This window comes from Rhagoletis zephyria, unplaced genomic scaffold (assembly GCF_001687245.7).
Source record: "Rhagoletis zephyria isolate East Lansing unplaced genomic scaffold, Rhagoletis_zephyria_1.1 Rzeph_scaffold_00084, whole genome shotgun sequence".
Classification (NCBI taxonomy): Eukaryota; Metazoa; Arthropoda; class Insecta; order Diptera; family Tephritidae; genus Rhagoletis; species Rhagoletis zephyria.
In genome coordinates this window covers 85,613-107,710 of record NW_016157168.1, presented here as the reverse complement: position 1 = coordinate 107,710, position 22,098 = coordinate 85,613, and the positions used below count along the sequence as shown (strand labels likewise).

Genomic DNA, 22,098 nt, shown 5'->3' with positions numbered 1-22,098 from the left:
CTGTGTTCGTATGGAAAAGTAGCTTATGTCGAAAGGCTGGCTTTAGTATAAATCGGCATTCGCAGCATACGATTGCGAATGTCTCACTGGCGCTGAGCTGTTGAAGAATTTTCAGCAAATAAACGTGCAAAAAATTATTCCGCTACTAGCAATTCAATATTCTTATTAAGTATCATCAACAAATTCCTTGTCGTTTAAAGGTTAAAGGGAATGCCGCATTATACTAAAGCTAGCTTCTTGACATAAGCTACTATTCCATACGAACACAGATATGTATCCCCCTTTTAAAAACTCATTTATATATACTTTACTCTAAACAACTCCCATATATATGTATGTCTGCATACCAAATTCCCAGTTCATGTGAATTATTGTTCCCAATTTATGGCTGATTAAAAATTCCACGCCTATGCTCCACGTTCCCTTTTACAAACTCATGTATACAAACTTTACTATAAGCACCTACCATGGATATGTATTCATACCAAAGTTCATCATATTTCACGCCTGTGGAATGTGCCACGCCCCTTTCAAAAACTCATTTATATATACCTTACTATAAGCGTCTACCGTAGATACTAGAGCTCTAGATACCCGGGTATCGAGCAATGCGAGTAGCTCGATACTCGCTCGAAACTCGTTCATTGCTCAACTGCTCAAATGTTTGTTCAAAATTTTCGAGTTTTTGAACAATTTCATAAACAAAAGAAAATTTGTAAATTGTATTTGTCAGCAGCTGCTTTCTAATTCATGTTAAATAAATTGTATTAATAGAAACCAATGTAACAATCTTTGCATTATATATCAATAATTTGAAATATTTAAAAAGTTGCTACCAAAAATGTCAATATAATAAAAAAAACATTGCTCAAATTACTCGAAAAAACTCGAATTGCTCGAGCTCATGCTCGAAAATTTTCGAGTAATGAGCATTGAACAAGTGTGCGAGTACTCGCTGCTCATATACCCGGGCTGTTTGAAAATGTGCGAACAAAATCGAGAGCTCTAGTAGATACGTCTACATACTAAATTTCAATTTCATGTGACATATGGTTCCGAAGTTATAGCTGATAAAAATTTCCACGGCTATGGGATGTGCCACGCCCCCTTTTATAAAATCATCATTTATATATATACCTTACTATAGGCCCCAGCTGTAGATATGTCTTCACTCCAAATTTTAAGTTGATGTGACTTATGGTTCCGCAGTTATAGTTGGTAAAATACTCCACGTGCACCGCCCCTTTTTATAAACTCATTTATATATACCTTACTATAAGCGCCTACCATAGATATGCCCGCATACCAAATTTCAAGTTCTTGGGACTCATATTTCCGAAATTATAGCTGATAAAAAGGTCCACGCCTGTGGAGTGTTCCACGCCCGTTTTTACAAACTCATGTATAGATTCGTCTGCGTACCAAATTGCAATTTCATGTGACTTATGGTTTTGAATTTGTAGCTGAAAAAATTTCCACGAATATGGGATGTGCCACGCCCCCTTTTACAAAGCCATTTATATATACCTTACTATAAGCACCTACCATTGATATGTCCGCATACCAAATTTCAAGTTCGTGTGACTTATGGTCCACGCCTATGGGTAGTGCCACGTCCCTTTTTACAAACTCATGTATATATACCCTACTATAAGCACCTACCATATGTATGACTGAATAACAAATTTCAAGTTCATATAACTTATAGTTTCGGATTTATAGCTGATAAAATATTCCACGCCTATGGGATGTGCCACGCCCCCTTTAACAAACCCCTTTATATATACTTTACTGTAAGCACCTACCATAGTTATGTCTGCATACCAAATTTAAAGTTCATGTGGTTTATAGTTCCAGGGTTATAGCTGATAAAATATTCCTATGGGATGTGCCACGCCCACTTTTACAAACTCATTCATATATAAGTTAACTCATGACTCCCACGCCGACGTACGTTCCATGTAAACATCACAATAACAGTATAAGAATTTGAAACACTTGCAATTTTAAGTTTCAAGCGATAGCTTGCAATTCTCCAGAAATGAAACCCGAGCCGCAACTGCAGCTGTGACAACATAAATACGGCAGCTCTTGGCAGAACCATGCAATTAGCTTAAGCAAATTTGTATTCTTACTATTGGCTTTGCTTGGATATTTTTGTGTGTGTGTTGGAAGTAAATTCTTTTTAGAAACGTTAGGAGATATTTCAATGTTTAATAAAGTTTTAGTTTGTCTCTACCATCAAAAGAAATAAGTTGTTTTAATTCGGTCTTCCAATATTGTTGCTATCAGTTGGCATTTTTATTATTTCATCAAATCATAAAGAGGAAGGAAAACAAAAGGATTTTCATCCATCAATTTAGTAGCAGAGTTGACGATTTCAATCTATTTACCAGTAACTAAGTCAAGGAATCGACAAGGAAAGAAGTGGCGCCCAACATTTTGAAGAACACGATCCTAGAATGGAATTATTAATAGTGTAAGAAAAACATTAAAATATTTTTAAGAAAGAATAAGTGAATTAAAGGTGAATAAGTGAATGTGAGTAGGTTTCAAAAGGTTGTTAAAAAAAAAAAAGGAAAATAAGAGAAGAAATCTTAATACATCAAAATGAATGAAGATCAGATTAGAGAATTATTCGAGGTTTTTGCAAATAAAGTGACAGAGACTTTGCAGGGACGTCTGAACACTTTGACAGAAAGATTAGACAAAATCGAAATTCCGCGACAGGTTAGGGAGTACCATCAGGTAGAAATAAGGCCTGGAGTAACCTGGCATCCTTCAATACGACACTAAATTTTCATGCGATTATCGCAAGATTAGACTTTTCATTTGCGGACAAACGTCCGAAATATCTTGTAGAACAAGATTTGTCTACCCTAAAGCAGGGTAGACTAACAGTCGAGAGTTTCTACGAAGTAGTCGAAAGGAAGCTCACCCTTATAATAAACAAGGTAGCCATGTCACATGATGGCAATTCAGGCTTAATAGACTCCCTGAATTCGAAATACAGGGCAGACGCACTTCGAGTATTCATATCGGGTTTGAATAAACCCTTGTGCGACATACTGTTTTCTGCTAAGCCGGACAACTTGCCAAGTGCACTGGCACTGGCGCAGGAGTTGGTATCGAATCAAAACCGATTCGCGTTTGCATATGCTTTTCACAGCTTAGATTACAGGCCAAGCAGGAATTTTACTACAAATTATCAAGCAGCAGCGAGTAACTTACGACAAACTGCAGGTGCAAGTGAACGCCCAATACCTATGGACGTAGATCCCAGCACCTCGAGATATAGGGCAAATACAAACAGGGGTCTTGGTTTCGGTAACAAACCCAATAATCCTTTTAGCAGATCTAATACCAACACCGCAGTGGAAAGAAAGCCATTTGGCAGAAGCAGGGCAGATGGGTATAACCATACAGTGGAAAAAAATCCGTTTAATAGGAACAGGGCTGATGTGTCCAATACTGAAGCACAAATACCGACAGAGGGTGCCCAACAGCCGATAGCTAGATGACAGGCCTTGAACCATATAGAAGCAGATAACTGCAATTTTTTAGATTAGGGTCGCAACTGCCATATATTGAGAAACATATGAACGGTAGGATGTTGAGATTTCTCTTAGATACTGGCAGTGCTAAAAATTATATTAAGAAATTACCATTTTTAAAGGGGGTTGCGGGACTCGAAAACCCGTTCACTGTAAAGACCGTAAATAGTAAACTGATCATAGATCAAAAGTGTCTAGTGAACTTGTTTAACGAGTTTTCGCATTTTTATATATTGCCTGAACTAGAATCATTCGAAGGGATAATGGGTTACGATTTCATGAAACAGATAGGTGCGGTAATAGATACAAAAAAAGAAATGATTATATTTAATAATGGAACAGAACTACTTAAATTCAAAAGCTGTCTGAGGTCAATCAGTTGGAATTGCCTCACTCTTTGCCTTCATACGTAAAGGCGAGATTTTATGAAATTATAGAAGAGCTAAAAGAAGTGTTCGCGAGTCCAGATGTTAAGTTGTCATATATAACCTAATGTTTTAGCAACCATTGGTACAACAAATGACGAACCAGTCTATAGCAAGAGCTACCCTTACCCAATGGCGGTTAACGAACTTGTGAATAAAGAAATTAGGAATCTTTTAGAGGATGGAATAATACGACCGTCCAAGTCAGTTTACAACAACCCTGTTTGGGTGGTGGATAAAAAAGGAATCGATGAAAATGGGCAAAAGAAAAAAATATTGGTTGTAGATTTTAGGAAATTGAATAGCATTACCGTAAGCGACAAGTATCCGATTCCAGACACATCGGTGATGCTTTCCAACTTGGGTAAAGCAAAGCTTTTCACAACACTGGACCTAAAAGCGGGATTTCATCAAATATTACTTCATGAAAGAGATAGGAAAAAAACCGCATTTAGCATAAATAACGGGAAATACGAATTTTGTCGTATGCCATTTGGGCTCAAAAATGCACCAAGCATTTTCCAAAGAACAATAGACGACGTTTTGAGATCCAAAATAGGAAAAACATGTCATGTCTATGTAGATGATATTATTGTGTACTCAGAGAATGAATGTGAGCACTTGAAGCATTTGCAGGAGATTTTGATTTTGCTGAATGACGCGAACATGAAAGTTAATTTAGAGAAGTCTAAGTTTTTTAAAGAGGAAACAGAATTTTTGGGATTTGTTGTATCAGGAAAGGGGCTTAAAACATCACCCGACAAGGTGAAAGCTATTATGGAATACGAAGAACCGAAAACCATTCACGGTCTTAGAGCGTTTTTGGGTTTAACGGGTTACTATAGAAGATTTATCAAAGGGTATTCCGATATTGCGAAGCCTCTAACAAGGTTTCTAAGAGGGGAAAATGGTAACGTGAGCGCAAGTCAGTCTAGGGAGATACCCGTTGAATTAGACATAGAGGGGCGTGCGGGATTTGAGAAGCGAAAAGAGATTCTGGCATCTGAGGAAGTTATACTTCACTATCCAGACTTTAATAAGCCATTTGATTTGACGACCGATGCATCATCACAAGCTATTGGTGCGGTCTTATCACAAAACAATCGCCCGATCACATTTGTGCCAAGAACACTGTCTAAAACTGAGGCCAACTATGCAGTGAACGAAAAAGAACTACTAGCTATAGTGTGGGCTATAAAAAGTTTGAGAAATTATTTGTATGGGTGCAGAGGACTAAGTATTTTTACTGACCATCAGCCTCTTACGTTTTCAATGTCAGATAAGAACCCTAATGCAAAGATTAAGATATGGAGGGCTTTTATAGAGGAATTTGCTCCAAAGTTTTTTTTATAAACCGGGTAATTTGAACATTGTCGCGGATGCTCTGTCAAGGCAGTGCATGAATCATCTGACCGAGTCTTATTCGCATTCAGAGGTTTCTTTGTCGGGTACCATAAAAATGGTACAAACGTGTCTCAACAGTTTTAGTTTACAATCGGGAAGGCAAGGAAAAGAGTACGAAGATAGTGTTTCAGAGATACATCCTTTTCAATGTTAGCGACTGGTATTTTTAACATTGCGATGTCCTACGAGATGTCAATTGTCAGGCTATGCATCAGCATCTACTAGTAGAAATACTAGTAGCATCATACCAGTTGATGAGATAGTCTGCCAATTCATCCCCTATGAAAAGCATTAGTATGCCTTTTTGCTCGCGGCGCTCCAACAGTCGCAATGGCCGACAGAGCAAAGCACTCGCGTGGTATGCCTGAGGTACCAGGTTCAAGTCCGGGCGCAGGGAAATTTTTTTTTTTTATTTTTTTTTTTATATTTCTTTTATTTATATTTTTTATTTAGGGCTTTTTTGTTATTCTTAAATTTACTTTAAAAAAAATATTTTTTTTAATCTACTTTTTTATGGCACAAATATTTCTTCCCATATATTTGTTTCTTTTCTTTGTTATGCAACTAGATTTTTAAGTTTGTTATTTATATTTAAATTGAAATAATTATTCCTACTTACATTGATCTAACTTTAAAAATCTTAACCACCTCCAAGCGGCCTCGAACCTGCGATCCCAGAACCAGAACCAGTAGTCTTCACGTGACGCCACAGCCGACATTTGTAAGAAAAGCAATTAATTGCGTTTTATTTTAGACTTTGGCAATTCAAAGGCAGATGTCGCTGAACGCTTAAGTTCTTCGAAAATGTCGAACTGGAAGGCACATACTAGTCGCCGCCGCAAAGCCTGTCGGCGTAAACCTCTAGTACATACATATGCAAAATTTAAAATCTAATGGGACCACCCGCTGCTATGAGCCCTCGCGGCCGTCTCATTCATCGCCTTAAAAAATGCTTGCTGCGGCTTTCAAAATACTTTGATGTTGTTCTGCTAATTTTTACGAGTTCTCGTGTCTTGTTGTTGTGAATTGGCCATAGCGAGTTGATTCGTGTAGTTGTTGATATTGCACGAATGTACTTTGGTGGCGTGGTTTTTGTTAAATGTTACGTATGCATATGTATGTATGTATAAACGCCCGTCCGTACATGAATTCAAATGCAGCCGTCCACATAGCCAAAATTCGACAACGCTCACGCCAACACAAAGCAAAAAGATGGCCAACTCTCTTCTTTTGGCGTGCGTCGCTCGTCAGCTGTTGCAAATAAATAAAATTATGTAAAATATTTTTCCTTTTTAATGAAATGCGGGCGAGAAATATCGTTTTTAATGCAATTATTGATATGAAATATTAATTTATCTGTCGTTAGTATGTTAATTTAGTGGCCCAAGCATTCGCTGCCAAGCGTTCATTGTAGCAAGAATACTTTTAATGTGCGTTCTGTCAAACCAACGCCAACGCCAAAGCCAACAGGAAAGTTCTATTTGGACCGGCCTTAACGGTGCTTTTTACCGCTCACTAAATGGCATTAGTAGCCGATATGCAGATATCCATTTGCTGGTTCTGCCGTTGTTGTTGTCGGTGGCAGCAGTACTTCCCCTTGTACCAAGTACAGTAAATGAACGGGCACCGTGCCGTTTTAAATGGCGTTATGCGGCTTATGAGGTACTGCTGGTGTTGGTGGTGGCAGGGCTTCCCGTTGTGCGAAAAAATAAACGGGACAAAAATGCAGCACGGATTTTTATGCGGCGCTATATGGGTGACGCTGAACTGCTCCCCGTTATTGTCCACCGCAATGTAATTTTGCTCACCACCACCAACTCTGTGTGGCACTAGATGTATATTGTACACGCCTGCCGTCCAGGGTGTCAAAAAAATATTTTCTTCATGTTGGGCCCTCAGTCCGCTCATCGGATTGACACTCTCACAGACGTATATAATTGGTACTTGCTTACCCTGAACCTGCTGCTGTTGTAGGCTTCCTGATTTCTTGGGGCTTTGATGAGGTTGTCTCAACACCGGTAGCTGTTCTGACCTACGCGATGGTGTTCGGTGGTGATCCTACAGGGTTTTACTTAGCTAACTTTAGTTTTCTGTACTCTTACAAATTTGGCACGACCGTCTAATTGAAATGCGTATATCGAATGAAAATTAACATTCGTTTTTTCACTCGGTTTTATGTACCTGTGGAACGTATGTTCCAACAGGGCTACCAAATTACGACGGCGCTGAATAGTGCTGCCGTATTGCTAGCGATGCCATTACAAGACTTATAACCTTTTAACTTCTGGTTTTCTATATTTGTTTTACGCCCTATTGGAAAATTATAACTGGGACACATATAGACAAGTTTTAACAAACTATTGTTTATTTTAATTATATTACTTTTTTAATAGTGTATTCTCCGTATACCGTATAAACCGTATAAACTCTATGTAGTTTCAAACCTTGTGTAATATTTAAACAAAATTCAACGAACGTTCGTAAAAAATTCAAGTTTTTTATCAGAGCCCATCAAATTTAGTACAGTAAAGTGCTCAGCTGATGTTGCTGAAAAACCCTTTGATTTTTGATATTTTTTTCTTAGCGGAGCTGTGCATTTTTTTCTATACGAAAAAATTTTAGAACGTACTTTTTATGTTTTTTTTAACAACACCAAACTAGACGTTGTCAAATAAGCAGCCTTTGTTATCGTTACCGCCAACAGCTGATTTTGCGCTAACGAATGTTGTTAGGTAAACGTTTACTGAATAGCTAAATTGATAAAATTATGATAGCGTAGTGAATCGCACTACAGGTCAATTTGCAGGGACGGTATTTTCACTTTCTGTTGATAATGGGTGGAAATATTACGAAATTTCATGTTCCCAGCTGCATAGATGGAGGAGTTATAACAAAAAATCGTAATCAATTGTATGGGAGCTATATTTATGTAATTTTTATCAAATAATAGGTTATTTTCATTGTAAGTATTCTGTTGTTAATGGATGGAAGTATGGCAAAATTTAATTTTCCTAGCTGCATAAATGGAGGAGTTATAACGAAAATTCTAATAACTGAGCAATCAGTTGTATCGGAGATGTACAGTATATTTTGCTTAGCTGCACATCCTTCTTTGCACGAAAAACTAGTGCACGTAACCGAAAAAGGCACTTAAGCGAATTTTCTTTACTACTTCAATGGGGAAGGTATCCGAATCCCTATGAAACCAAATATTGGCGGAGCACTTACCATGTAGAAATTACTGCAAGCGAAATTTTTACCGAATGTTATGTAATAAATACATACATTGAATACATAAATTGATAGCCATTTTCGTTGTTCTGCGAGATGAGCAAAATAAATAAAAGGTTGTAAAATTAGGTAATTGTAAGGCCAGTGCAGGTAAACGTAATACTTTCATTGATAATTGATACTAGTCGCACAATTTTTAAGGCAGGTATCGCCAATGTGCAGGTATGTTGAATGCATCTATCGGAGCAGTTTCCTTATAAATGTTAAAAATAATGCTTTTGATGCGCATTTTCGGGTAGGTATCTTAAATGTGCACTTAAGCATAGAGGCAGCAAAGCAAAATATACTGTATGTTATAGTAACCCGATCTTTGTTATTTTCACTGTAAGCATTTTGTTAATAATGAGCGAGAACGGTGCGAATTTTCATGTTCCTAGTTGCTTAAATGAAGAAGATATGGCAAAAAATCTCATATCTGAACAATCAGTTGTATTGGGGCTATAGGTTATAGCTACCCGATCTTCGCCATTTTCACTGAAAGTATTCTTTTGATAATAAGTGATAACCGTGCAAAATCGCATGTTCCCAGCTACTTAAATGGAGGAGTTATAACGAAAAATCGCATATCTGAACAATCAGTTGTATGGGAGCTATATGTTATAGTGGTCTGATTCTTCCAGTTCCGACAAATGATTAATACATTATAAAAATACACCCACCTACCAAATTTGATACGGATATCTCGAAAACTGAGAGACTAGATTGCATACAAACAGACGGACAGACAGACGGACATTGCTAAATCGACTCAGCTCGCCGTTCTGATCATTTAAGTATACATTTTAATGGGCCTGTCTCTTCTTATTCTGGTACTTACAAACATCGGACCAAAGCTTTAAGCTCATGAAAAGTATAAAAACAAACATTAAACTAACAAAAGAAAGATAGTCAAAGCTGTTTAAAATGCTTTGTCATTAGTTGCGTTCCAGATGCTTCACGATTAGAAAACAGCTGTTACTGCAAATCCTGTAAAACCTGCAAATCGTGAGGCATCTGGAACGCAACATGGCTGAATCTACTTACTAGAAGAGATTTTATGAATTTTCATATTGACTTACATTTAAACTAAAGTTTATTTGATGCCTTTTTCGTTTCTGTAGGATCGGGAGGAGAAGGCGGCCAAGTCAACTATACAACATCAGATTTCCCCGCGTCAAGGTCATGTCGCTAGTGCATTATCTCCACAGGAATCAATTCAAGAAGAACCCGAGACTGAAGTTAACGAGGTCCCACCGTTAATGCAAAGATTGCAGCTGCTTAAGAATAAGCAAGAAATGAATTGTAGCGAAACAAAATCTGGAGTAAGATAAGCTTTTTTCAATCATATGATGAAATTTTGTATTCAGATAATTTTTTTAATTTTAAGGGTATCTGGAGATATTTGTAGAAAGTTGCCACGTATTCGAAATTATTTATTATTATTAATTCTAAAAAGGCACAAAAGATTCACTAAAAAATTAAAGTTAAAAGACATCTCAAATTAAACAAACTACTATATACGATAGTTACCCTGCAGTGAAAACCCAAACCAGTTAGAAAAAATACTAGTTCATAAACTAGTATGTGCCTTCCAGTTCGATATTTTCGAAGAACTTAAGCGTTCAGCGACATCTGCCTTTGAATTGCCAAAGTCTAAAATAAAACGCAATTAATTGCTTTTCTTACAAATGTCGGCTGTGGCGTCACGTGAAGACTACTGGTTCTGATTCTGGGATCGCAGGTTCGAGGCCGCTTGGAGGTGGTTAAGATTTTTAAAGTTAGATCAATGTAAGTAGGAATAATTATTTCAATTTAAATATAAATAACAAACTTAAAAATCTAGTTGCATTACAAAAAAAAAGAAACAAAACAATGGGAAGAAATACTTGTGCCATAAAAAATAGATTACAAAAAATATATATATTTTTTAAATTAAATTTAAGAATAACAAAAAAAACCTAAATAAAAAATATAAATAAAAGAAATATTATAATAAAAAAAAAATTTCCCTGCGCCCGGGCTTGAACCTGGGACCTCAGGCATACCAAGCGAGTGCTTTGCTCTGTCGGCCATTGCGACTGTTGGAGCGCCGCGAGCAAAAAGGCATACTAATGCTTTTCATAGGGGATGAATTGGCAGACTATCTCATCAACTGGTATGATGCTACTAGTATTTCTACTAGTAGATGCTGATGCATAGCCTGACAATTGACATCTCGTAGGACATCGCAATGTTAAAAATACCAGTCGCTAACATTGAAAAGGGATAGAACGTGAACTAGTTGGGCTGAAACGCAAACTGGTAGAATTCTAGTTCACAACTAGTAGCTTTTCCTGCAGGGATAATACAATGCTCTGCAAAGCTCCTTGTTGGGAGCCACAGACGTGGTCATCCAAACAAACAGCTGCTTGCAGAAGAGCCCTCGCCAAGGCACGTCAGGAGGCATCTCTACGAGCTGACGGACGAAGTACAGAGGTTCATTAAACAACCTCTAGACCGGTCAGCTTAGCGACAGGCCCTGAGCGGCATTCACAGGGAATCAGTCTCAAGTTATGTAGACTTCCTCCCTTTGAATGCCGTTATAGGCACACAACCACCTGACGTGGACGGGATAAAACTTTGTCTGCCTCCGTAGACCCGCACTACAATAGCCCAACTTCGCTCTGGCTATTGCAGCAGGCTAAACTCATACCTGAGCAGAATTAATGAGGATGTGCCCAACCAATGCACGGCATGTGGAGAGTCGCCACATGACTCTCGGCACCTCTTCACATGCCCCGAGAACCCCACCCAGCTGACGCCCCTGTCCTTATGGACAGATCCTGTTGAAGTCGCACATTTCTTGGGCCTCCCCTTAGCTGAAACGGACGACGACGACAACGTTGACGGATGAACCGACCGGAGCGGGGCTTAGTAGCCGCTACAACAACAACAACAATGCTGATTTTACAGTCTCCGAACCATCAGGCCCGAAAAGAACAAGCGATATATATGTATATAAAATATAAAATAAAGCATAAAAAGTTGGTGGATATTTTTATTTTCTGTAGACTTACAAATACTTTGTACAAAGATTTTGTCTGCGAGGACCCCTAGTGAAATTTTTTGGCAAATAATTTTCTAGAATATTTTAACCCTATAGCGACCTTCAAAATGCCATTTTGTTCAGACTATCTAAAAAAAAGGGCCAAAACGAACCTTTTGTTATAGACCTAACGGGTTAAAATGTTCCACAAAATTATTCCTCGTAAAATTTTACTATACGTCCGAAACAACACATTTCTCTCCGATATGTATTTTAACTCTCTTTTTTCATTTCTCCTAAAGGCACTCAGGCAAAATATTTCAAATTTAAAATGGCCATAACACAGAAATTTGACCAAAGAATGTAAAAGATCCAGAGTTGCAATCATTCCGCCCCAGACAATGATCCTCAAATTGTTGCACAGTGTAATTATTGCTTGCCAATATGCGGTTTTTGCCCCAAACACCAATGCCCTATTTAAGCCGGTGTTAATCCGCAAACAGGATCAAAGATAATTCGCGGTCCTGTGGGTAACACATGTACGAGCGTTAAGTGAAAAAGAAGTTGAAAGTTTTGTGAAAGCTAAAACAATTAAAAGTGTTCGTGTTTTTTTACTGAATAGTAAGAAGCGCTAAATACACCGCAAAGAGCGGTCCAGCAGCGGTTACAAGTCATCACCGACCAGGAAGAAACCCGTTGAAAGGTAAGACCCTGCCAGGCAAAAACCACGACAAGGGCTAACGAGCTAAGGCCGGGCTACAACCATGCCTACCCACCGTGACTTCCGGTCCAGTACAAGCAGTTAGATAGCAATGGCGCCCAATGTTAACTTTATTACCTCTTTATCTATTTTCTCACAATTTTGTTTTAATTTTTATACCCGAGCGGACTTGTGCACAAGGGTATATTAATTTTGTTCACATAACGGTTGTTTGTAACAGCCAAAACGAATCGAGATAGATATAGACAAATGTATACATAAATGCTCAGAATGAATAGAGAAGTCGATTAAGCCATGTCTGTCTGTCCGTCCGNCGGCACAGCATTTAAATTTAAAAAATCGGACAATAACCACGCCCACATCCCATATAACGGTAATTTAGAGAAATACAAAATCTTCGATAAATCAGTAAATATTAAAGCTAATTTATTCAAAATTGATGCTTGCAACAATTCTTTACCAGGAAATACGTTTATGGTAAAATTTTGGCAAATGAGCGTGGCACCGCCCACTTATGATCACATATATGTATATCGGTAACCGTTCTACCAATTTGTACCAAACTCAGTATTTTTATTGTGCTTGCCACATAAAAGCAAAACGTTGAAAATTATTGAAATCGGACTAAAATTACGGCCGCTTTTCATATAACGGTAAATTTCAGAAATGCTTGAAACTGCAATATTTCGAAATTTAAGGACGCTAATTTACTCAAAATTGATACACCCCGGCGTAGCATCTAGCGGTAGGTTTCGGAAAGGTGAAAAAAACATATATTTAATACTTGCGCCGGGTATTTAATGCTCGGCTCCGCCCTAACTTGGACTTTCTTACTTGTTTTATATACTTTTAACTATTCAGTTTCATGATATTTCCTTCTATTCCGGACGGAGCAGGTTTCCACTAGCGGCTATACTAGGGTCAAGGCTAAAGATAAATGCGATAGTAGGAAAACATGGGAGTGGTACGGGTTCCACTCCGAAAGGTGCCTTAGCGGAGTACAACATCCTGCAAAAGAGATTTTTGATTAATTTAATTTAAATTTGTTTATGCATCTAACTGATGTGAGGTGTTTTCACGTTTTCCATGTGGGGCTGTGGGGTAAACTAATTAGCAAATTTTGAGTTAGTCTCCAAAACATAGATTGGTATTAGAGACTTTGACCTTGGACAGCAACCGACAATCATGCATGACAGGTCAACAACGATCATATTTATAATCCGCCAAACGAGGTCAACACCAACGATTACATTATTTGTTGAGATACATGCATACATACATAGGTAAACACAAAGAAACAAATGGCATTTAATTGTGGATTTTTTTACAAAATTAAAATATTGCACTAGCGAGTATTGTGGCTTATTTGCATTTTCGAGGTGTCAGCTATTGGTGCTAATAATTTTATAATTTTTTATCATTTTTATAATTTTCTGGAATCATAATATGGATTGTCAGATTGTGAAAATCCATACATGAGTAGAATATATTCGGAATTGATTAGTTTTCAGCATGAACGCCTTTTTAAAAAATGGCAATTAGTGTTATAAATTCTAATTGAAATACATAAATTACTGCTGTAATACTTATCTGCATAATTGTAATATGTTGAAAAATTTAAGATGAAAGATCTATTTTTGTACAAGAATTAAATGTAAAGTTGGTGTAGCAGTGGTAGTTTAGGTGAAATTGGTTAATTTAATTCCAATGACACTTCATTTTGAAACCTATAATAAATCTTAGATTTACCATTAAAACTGGAAACAAATTCTGATTTCCGTGTTTTCTACAGAAATGTTTCCTTATGTGGTCCAGAATACCCTTCGCTTCTCTATTTAGTTAGAATTTCGCAAAATAATTCAATGAATATCATCAGAGAACGAGCCAAAGAACGCAAACAAACAATGGCAAACGTTTCGGTATCGTTTAGTAATTTTGCTTGCCTCTTTCCTGATAAAGCACCAAATTTTGATGAATTATCTTGTTGAGAACTGTTTGAGAAATATATATCTATTTTACATGATTCGGTGCCAGAAATATGGACAAGTGAAGTTGAACTTTGGAGAAAACGCTTCGCTGGTATAAATATTCAAAATTCATTTGAAGCTTTGGATATTTGTGCTTCTCCAAATGTTCATCAAGAACTTAGAGTGATAGCTATTTTACCTAATACGACTTCCGCAAATGCGGAGATCAACTATGAAAGAAGATCGTCCCAATGTGCTGGCTTCCCTCAATATTCATCGCAATCTGGATGTAAATGTTGACTCAGTATTAGAAGAATTTGTATCTGTACCTCGGCGAATTTCATTATTGAAAGCAGAATAATTTAGTTAATAACGCATCATGAAACTTTTCTTTGAGTTGTGGTGAATTATATCCATGATTAAATACAATATGCTGAACACTCAATGATATTCTTGGTTGTTGCGAATGACTTTACATAAAGGCTCTCCCCAAAAAGAAATGCCGCGGCCGGCCCTGTATTCATATAGGGGGTGGGATTTCACCCCTTAAGGACGGTTAAAAATTTGCGTACTTGCAGTGATGTATTACCATTGATTCGAACTAAAATAAAAAAATTCCAACCCGAATTTAAATACATATAGTTTTTTTGTTTTTAAACATTTTCCGAATTTTTCATAAAAATACCCTTATTTAATTGTGCGTTTTGATATATTTAAAAAAGTATTTAAATTCGGGCCTAGACAATCTCTTCCAAAATAATTTACGAACATTTAAAAAAATATTAAAATTGGTCAAAAATTGCCTTATGTTTGATTTTTGAACATCTTCAAGATGTCTTCTGGCCAGACACGCCCATCGTCCCCTCTTTTTAAGAAATTTGCACTTCGCCCATTTAGTTTCTAAACCATACTGCTAAGCATTGTTCTGCTGTACGCCCAAAAGTAACTATGCCATCTACATAAATTTCCATTATTCCTTCATTTATTAATTTCTCGGCGGCGTTTCGCTGGGTGATGGCAGCTGTACATGCCTAAGGTGGCCGTATTTATTTTTTTCTTTCAAAGTTTTAGAGGTAAACAACATATAACACGAATTGTTTTTGATGTTTGAACAATACAGCCATCGACTGATAAAATCTGGCTTAAAATAAAATAATTTCTAATAATTTCTCTTTACTTTATACTTATATCTGATATCATTCCCTCATTTCAAAATATGGTTTCGCTTTTTCTAAATATGGTCACCCAAATTATAATTGCGACGAAATGATATCAGCTGTTTCCGCTACCGCTCTAAGGGCAGTTTTCTCACCTAACCTTTAGTTTACCGGCCACTTTATCGTCTCGATATACGAGTTTTCGTTTTCTCATAAGCGCATTAATTTCTCGAATCGATAAACTGTTGCTCACCTGATGCAACCTTTAAAATTTGTACCCAACTTTAAATTTTGGTTTGGTTTTGGTTCATGAGTCAGATATCTTAGATATTTCAACCAAGATTTTGGTTTTTGCTAACAGTTGCTCTTGCTCTATATTTGCTTATGTTGCATTGCCAACCTTTGAAATTTTATGACGAATGTAGTGAAGTTTCACTCTCGGAAATGTAGTAAAGTTTCACTCTACGGAATAACAAATTTATTTTTACCGGCAAGGTAAGAAAACGAAAACACTTTAAAGTGAGGAACAATTTATCTGCCCTGTTAGTAAAGGCAATTTTACTGCTTACATTAGAAAACGGCCCTAATTGTGTTTAAGTAGGGCGAACGGTGATCGCCCAATTCGTGTTTCAGCTTTCTTCAACTTGCAATTGCTACATATTTACTCATACTCACACTACCGCATCAGTGAAATGTCCGCTCCAGTGTTCACCAAACAAGACAAATTGTTGTTAATTGTCAGCTGCTTCATTCGTTTTTCGTCGAACCAACGTTTACAAAATTTGGCTTCGAGACAGTACATTTTTTCCTTAGGGTTTACACCATGATTCAATAATACAAGGTTAGATAATTATTGACAGCTGCTGTTTGACACTCCCTTACAAAAGGTTGCATTTACGAAGGACGGAGAAAAGGGGAGGAATGAAATATCTTGGTGCGAAAATGGTAGTAGAAACGTACGCAAAGTAGGCAATTAGTAGTGAAATTCCTTTTGTAAATTCTAATGTATTTGCAGGAAATCTGGTATTTTAAACGAAATGTTGAACGTAATATTGATATATCTACGTGAATTACGTAATTTATGTGCTATTTAGCTGTATAAAAACTGCAAAATGACTCAAAATTAAAATAAGACTACTATGAGATTGATGTAAACATCCAATTTAAAAACAGTTTATGTTTTCATCAGTTAAATATGCTTCATATGCATATACATATAAACATATTGCGCAAAATCTTATACTTCTATTTCACACCAAAGCTACACTGTTTCCATGTAAATTTGCAAAGAAGCAACACTGTGCTACTGCTAAGGGAGCGGTGCGAGAGAGACAACTGTCAGTTTATCGAACCTTGCATTATTGAATCATGGGTTTACACCAGCAGCATGATGCAATAAAGAAGGTGATGTACGTAGCAGGGTTGTTGCGAATATTCGCATTCGCATTGGCAACCGCGGAGCTTCCGCATTAATTTTAACATTCGCATTCGCTTTCGCATTCGCAAATATCAATGCGGATCTTTTGCGAATGCGAATATTGAAGGGACAGGAAATTACAGTTATTTTTTTTACGAGTTAAACTTGGCCAAATATTTTTTATTCCGAAATAAAAGTACTTTCCGGATAATAAACTAACCGGTTATTCAAATAAAACAAGTTTGGTATCCAATGGAAGAGGACTTAAATAGCTTTAAAACTGAAATGTCTAAAAGAGGAAAGCCACACATTGAAAAATTTTCAATAAAAAATGTTAATTCATTACCATAGAACAAACATTGGGTCAGGTATGTATTAATTTCTTTAGTATTAAGTTATAAAAAAATATTAATTGATATATATGATACGAAATTTGTTTAATTTGGATAAGCGGTTTCTTTATTATCCGAAAAGAACGTTTATTTCGGAATAAAAAATATTAGGCCAAATTTAACTCGGAAAAAAATAACTGTTATTTTTGGTCCCTGGAATATTGTGCAAGTGCACTGATAAAACGTATATCTGGCCAGTCACAGAAGAAAGGATTAAAAATGAATTACAAATCCTAAAATCGAAAAACGCTTTTGACGTTACAGGTTCTCCAAATTCAGAAACAACCAAAAGAATGAGAATGAAGAATTCTTTGGAAAAAAAGGTGTTTAAACAACGATCTTGCCATGATACTAGATTGTGCAGATGAAAGTCAGGAGGATACATCCGACATTTGCAGCCCGATGCAATTCTCAAAAAAGAATTATTGCATCCGCAATAAAAAAAAACAATAAATATAACTAAAATTCCTCTCGACTCGTGCAGCGCCAATCGAAAAGAATTTACAATTTTGTCAAGTTTCAAGTTTTTCAAGTTTGTCGCCTCGAGCGAGCAGTTATTTAGTGACCCTGATTTACGTCCCTTTAAAAGCTTTTTATTGGAAACAATGTTCCAATTTTTAAATTCAAGTACTAAAAAAAAAACATTATTAAAAATAACTAACCTTTACATTTTTTATTTAACTAAATCACCTAATTTACTCACCTAAATTATTTCTTAACAAGTAAAAAAGTCTAAGTTCGGGCGGAGCCGAACATTAAATACCCGGCGCAAGTATTCAATATAGTTTTTCACCTTTCCGAAAACTACCGCTACATGGTAATCAGGGGTGGGGTTACCCCTATTTTAAACATCTTCGATAGAACGTTTAGTAAGATATAATGAGATAAACTTATATAGATATATGTGAGCGGCATCACGCCCATTTTCCAAAATTCAATAATAATGTTACTTCTTTTCAAGGGATTGTTTGGGTAAAATTAGCGTCCTTAAATTTCGAAATATCGAAGTTTGAAGCATTTCTGAAATTTACCGTTATAAAAAAGTGGGCGTAATTGTAGTCCGATTTCGATAACTTTCATCGTTTTGCCTTTATGTGGCAACCACCATAATCGTCCCGAGATGGTACACATTGATCGAACGGTAACCGAGATACACATATGTGATCATAACTGGGCGGGGTCACGCCCATTTTCCAAAATTTTATTATAAGCGTATTTTTTGCTAAAGAAGTATTGCAAACATCAATCTTGAATAAATTAGCTCCAGTATTTAATGGTTTATTTTATTTATAATATGTGGGCATGGTTATTATCCGATTTTTTAAATTTTCAGCCGTTTGGTATGTTTTGTGAAGGCCAACAACTGTGTCTGTGTTTGGGATAGATTGGCGGAGCGGTTCCCAAGGTATACAAATGTAATCATAAGTGAGCGTGGCTACGCCCATTTTCCAAAAACTTATAATATTCTTATTTTTCGTCTAAAAATTATTGCAAATGTCAATTTTGAGTGAAGTCTCTTCAACAGTTACTAAAATATCGCAGGTTTCGTATTTCTGAAAATTACCGTTATATGGGAGGTAGGCGTGGTTATTTTCCGGTTTTGCCCATTTTCAATACCATCCATCCTACGCCCGAAAGAAGTGCACGTACCAAGTTTCGTTAAGATATCTAAATTTTACTCGNTCGAAATATCGAAGTTTGAAGCATTTCTGAAATTTACCGTTATAAAAAAGTGGGCGTAATTGTAGTCCGATTTCGATAACTTTCATCGTTTTGCCTTTATGTGGCAACCACCATAATCGTCCCGAGATGGTACACATTGATCGAACGGTAACCGAGATACACATATGTGATCATAACTGGGCGGGGTCACGCCCATTTTCCAAAATTTTATTATAAGCGTATTTTTTGCTAAAGAAGTATTGCAAACATCAATCTTGAATAAATTAGCTCCAGTATTTAATGGTTTATTTTATTTATAATATGTGGGCATGGTTATTATCCGATTTTTTAAATTTTCAGCCGTTTGGTATGTTTTGTGAAGGCCAACAACTGTGTCTGTGTTTGGGATAGATTGGCGGAGCGGTTCCCAAGGTATACAAATGTAATCATAAGTGAGCGTGGCTACGCCCATTTTCCAAAAACTTATAATATTCTTATTTTTCGTCTAAAAATTATTGCAAATGTCAATTTTGAGTGAAGTCTCTTCAACAGTTACTAAAATATCGCAGGTTTCGTATTTCTGAAAATTACCGTTATATGGGAGGTAGGCGTGGTTATTTTCCGGTTTTGCCCATTTTCAATACCATCCATCCTACGCCCGAAAGAAGTGCACGTACCAAGTTTCGTTAAGATATCTAAATTTTACTCGAGTTATCGTGTGCACAGGCGGACGGACGGACAGACAGTCACGGCTTAATCGATTTCTCTTTTCATTCTGATCATTTATGTATACATTTGTCTATATCTATTTCGATTCGTTTTGCCTGTTACAAACAACCGTTATGTGAACAAAGTTATAATACCCTTGTGCACAAGTGCGTTCGGGTATAAAAATACTTGACATCCGCATTCGCATCCGCATCCGCGGATGTTAGCGTTTAAACATCCGCATCCGCATTCGCATCCGCGGATGTCTAAAATTCCACATTCGCAACATCCCTGGTACGAAGAGACAGCTTGCTTCGCTACTGCCTTAGCTCAACGTTGTATTTTAGAAGTAGAAGAAAGACGGGAAAAAATTAACGCCGTTTTGGAGGAAAAAGTATTAAAAAAGTATTAAATTTCATACTTTCTTAAAAAAATATTCTTATTTTTTATATTATCGCAATGTAATAGTATATAAATAATAGTACGATAAAATACAATTTTTTTTCTGGTATATTAAAAATTAGTTCATAACTAAGTGCACATTTATTAGTCTCTTACCTTTCCAGATATATAACTGCAAATAGGATTAATATTGACGAAGAACAGTTTTACTGAGGTAAACGAACAGATTTGCCTTCATTAAATTCAGTAATGTTGCTTTTATTAAAAAATACGTACATACATCTTATTACATTAATCGAGCAATTCTTATATGTACACTTTAAAGTGTTTTCGTTTTCTTACCTTGCCGGTAAAAATAAATTTGTTATCCCGTAGAGTGAAACTTCACTACATTTCCGAGAGTGAAACATTCGTCATAAAATTTCAAAGGTTGGCAATGCAACATAAGCAAATATAGAGCAAGAGCAACTGTTAGCAAAAACCAAAACCTTGGTTGAAATATCTAATATATCTGACTCATGAACCAAAACCAAACCAAAATTTAACGTTGGGTACAAATTTTAAAGGTTGCATCAGGTGAGCAACAGTTTATCGATTCGAGAAATTAATGCGCTTATGAGAAAACGAAAACTCGTATATCGAGACGATAAAGTGGCCGGTAAACTAAAGGTTAGGTGAGAAAACTGCCCTTAGAGCGGTAGCGGAAACAGCTGATATCGTTTCGTCGCAATAATAATTTTGGTGACCATGTTTAGAAAAACCGTAACCATATTTTGAAATGAGGGAATGATATCAGATATAAATATAAAGTAAAGAGAAATTATTTGAAATTATTTTATTTTAAGCCAGATTTAATCAGTCGATGGCTGTATTGTTCAAACATCAAAAATAATTCGTGTTATATGTTGTTTACCTCTAAAACTTTGAAAGAAAAAAATAAATACGGCCACCTTAGGCATGTACAGCTGCCATCACCCAGCGAAACGCCGCCGAGAAATTAATAAATGAAGGAATAATGGAAATTTATGTAGATGGCATAGTTACTTTTGGGCGTACAGCAGAACAATGCTTAGCAGTATGGTTTAGAAACTAAATGGGCGAAGTGCAAATTTCTTAAAAAGAGGGGACGATGGGCGTGTCTGGCCAGAAGACATCTTGAAGATGTTCAAAAATCAAAGATAAGGCAATTTTTGACCAATTTTAATATTTTTTTAAATGTTCGTAAATGATTTTGGAAGAGATCGTCTAGGCCCGAATTTAAATACTTTTTTAAATATATCAAAACGCACAATTAAATAGGGGTATTTTTATGAAAAATTCGGAAAATGTTTAAAAACAAAAAAACTATATGTATTTAAATTCGGGTTGGAATTTTTTTATTTTAGTTCGAATCAATGGTAATACATCACTGCAAGTACGCAAATTTTTAACCCTCCTTAAGGGGTGAAATCCCATCCCCTATATGAATACAGGGCCGGCCGCGGCATTTCTTTTTGGGGAGAGCCTTTATGTAAAGTCATTCGCAACAACCAAGAATATCATTGAGTGTTCAGCATATTGTATTTAATCATGGATATAATTCACCACAACTCAAAGAAAAGTTTCATGATGCGTTATTAACTAAATTATTCTGCTTTCAATAATGAAATTCGCCGAGGTACAGATACAAATTCTTCTAATACTGAGTCAACATTTACATCCAGATTGCGATGAATATTGAGGGAAGCCAGCACATTGGGACGATCTTCTTTCATAGTTGATCTCCGCATTTGCGGAAGTCGTATTAGGTAAAATAGCTATCACTCTAAGTTCTTGATGAACATTTGGAGAAGCACAAATATCCAAAGCTTCAAATGAATTTTGAATATTTATACCAGCGAAGCGTTTTCTCCAAAGTTCAACTTCACTTGTCCATATTTCTGGCACCGAATCATGTAAAATATATAAATAGATATATATTTCTCAAACAGTTCTCAACAAGATAATTCATCAAA

General features: G+C 36.4%; 1 protein-coding gene across 1 annotated transcript in view; it reads left to right on the top strand.

Moving 5' to 3' along the window:
- The window catches only part of Cngl (Cyclic nucleotide-gated ion channel-like), a 477,360-nt gene that overhangs the window by 413,824 nt on the left and 41,438 nt on the right, over window positions 1–22,098 (top strand). Inside the window, exon 14 of the mRNA XM_017629793.1 lies at window positions 9,775–9,975. Within this exon, the coding sequence (XP_017485282.1) occupies window positions 9,775–9,975 (201 nt within the window). The remainder of the gene's footprint in view (window positions 1–9,774; window positions 9,976–22,098) is intronic.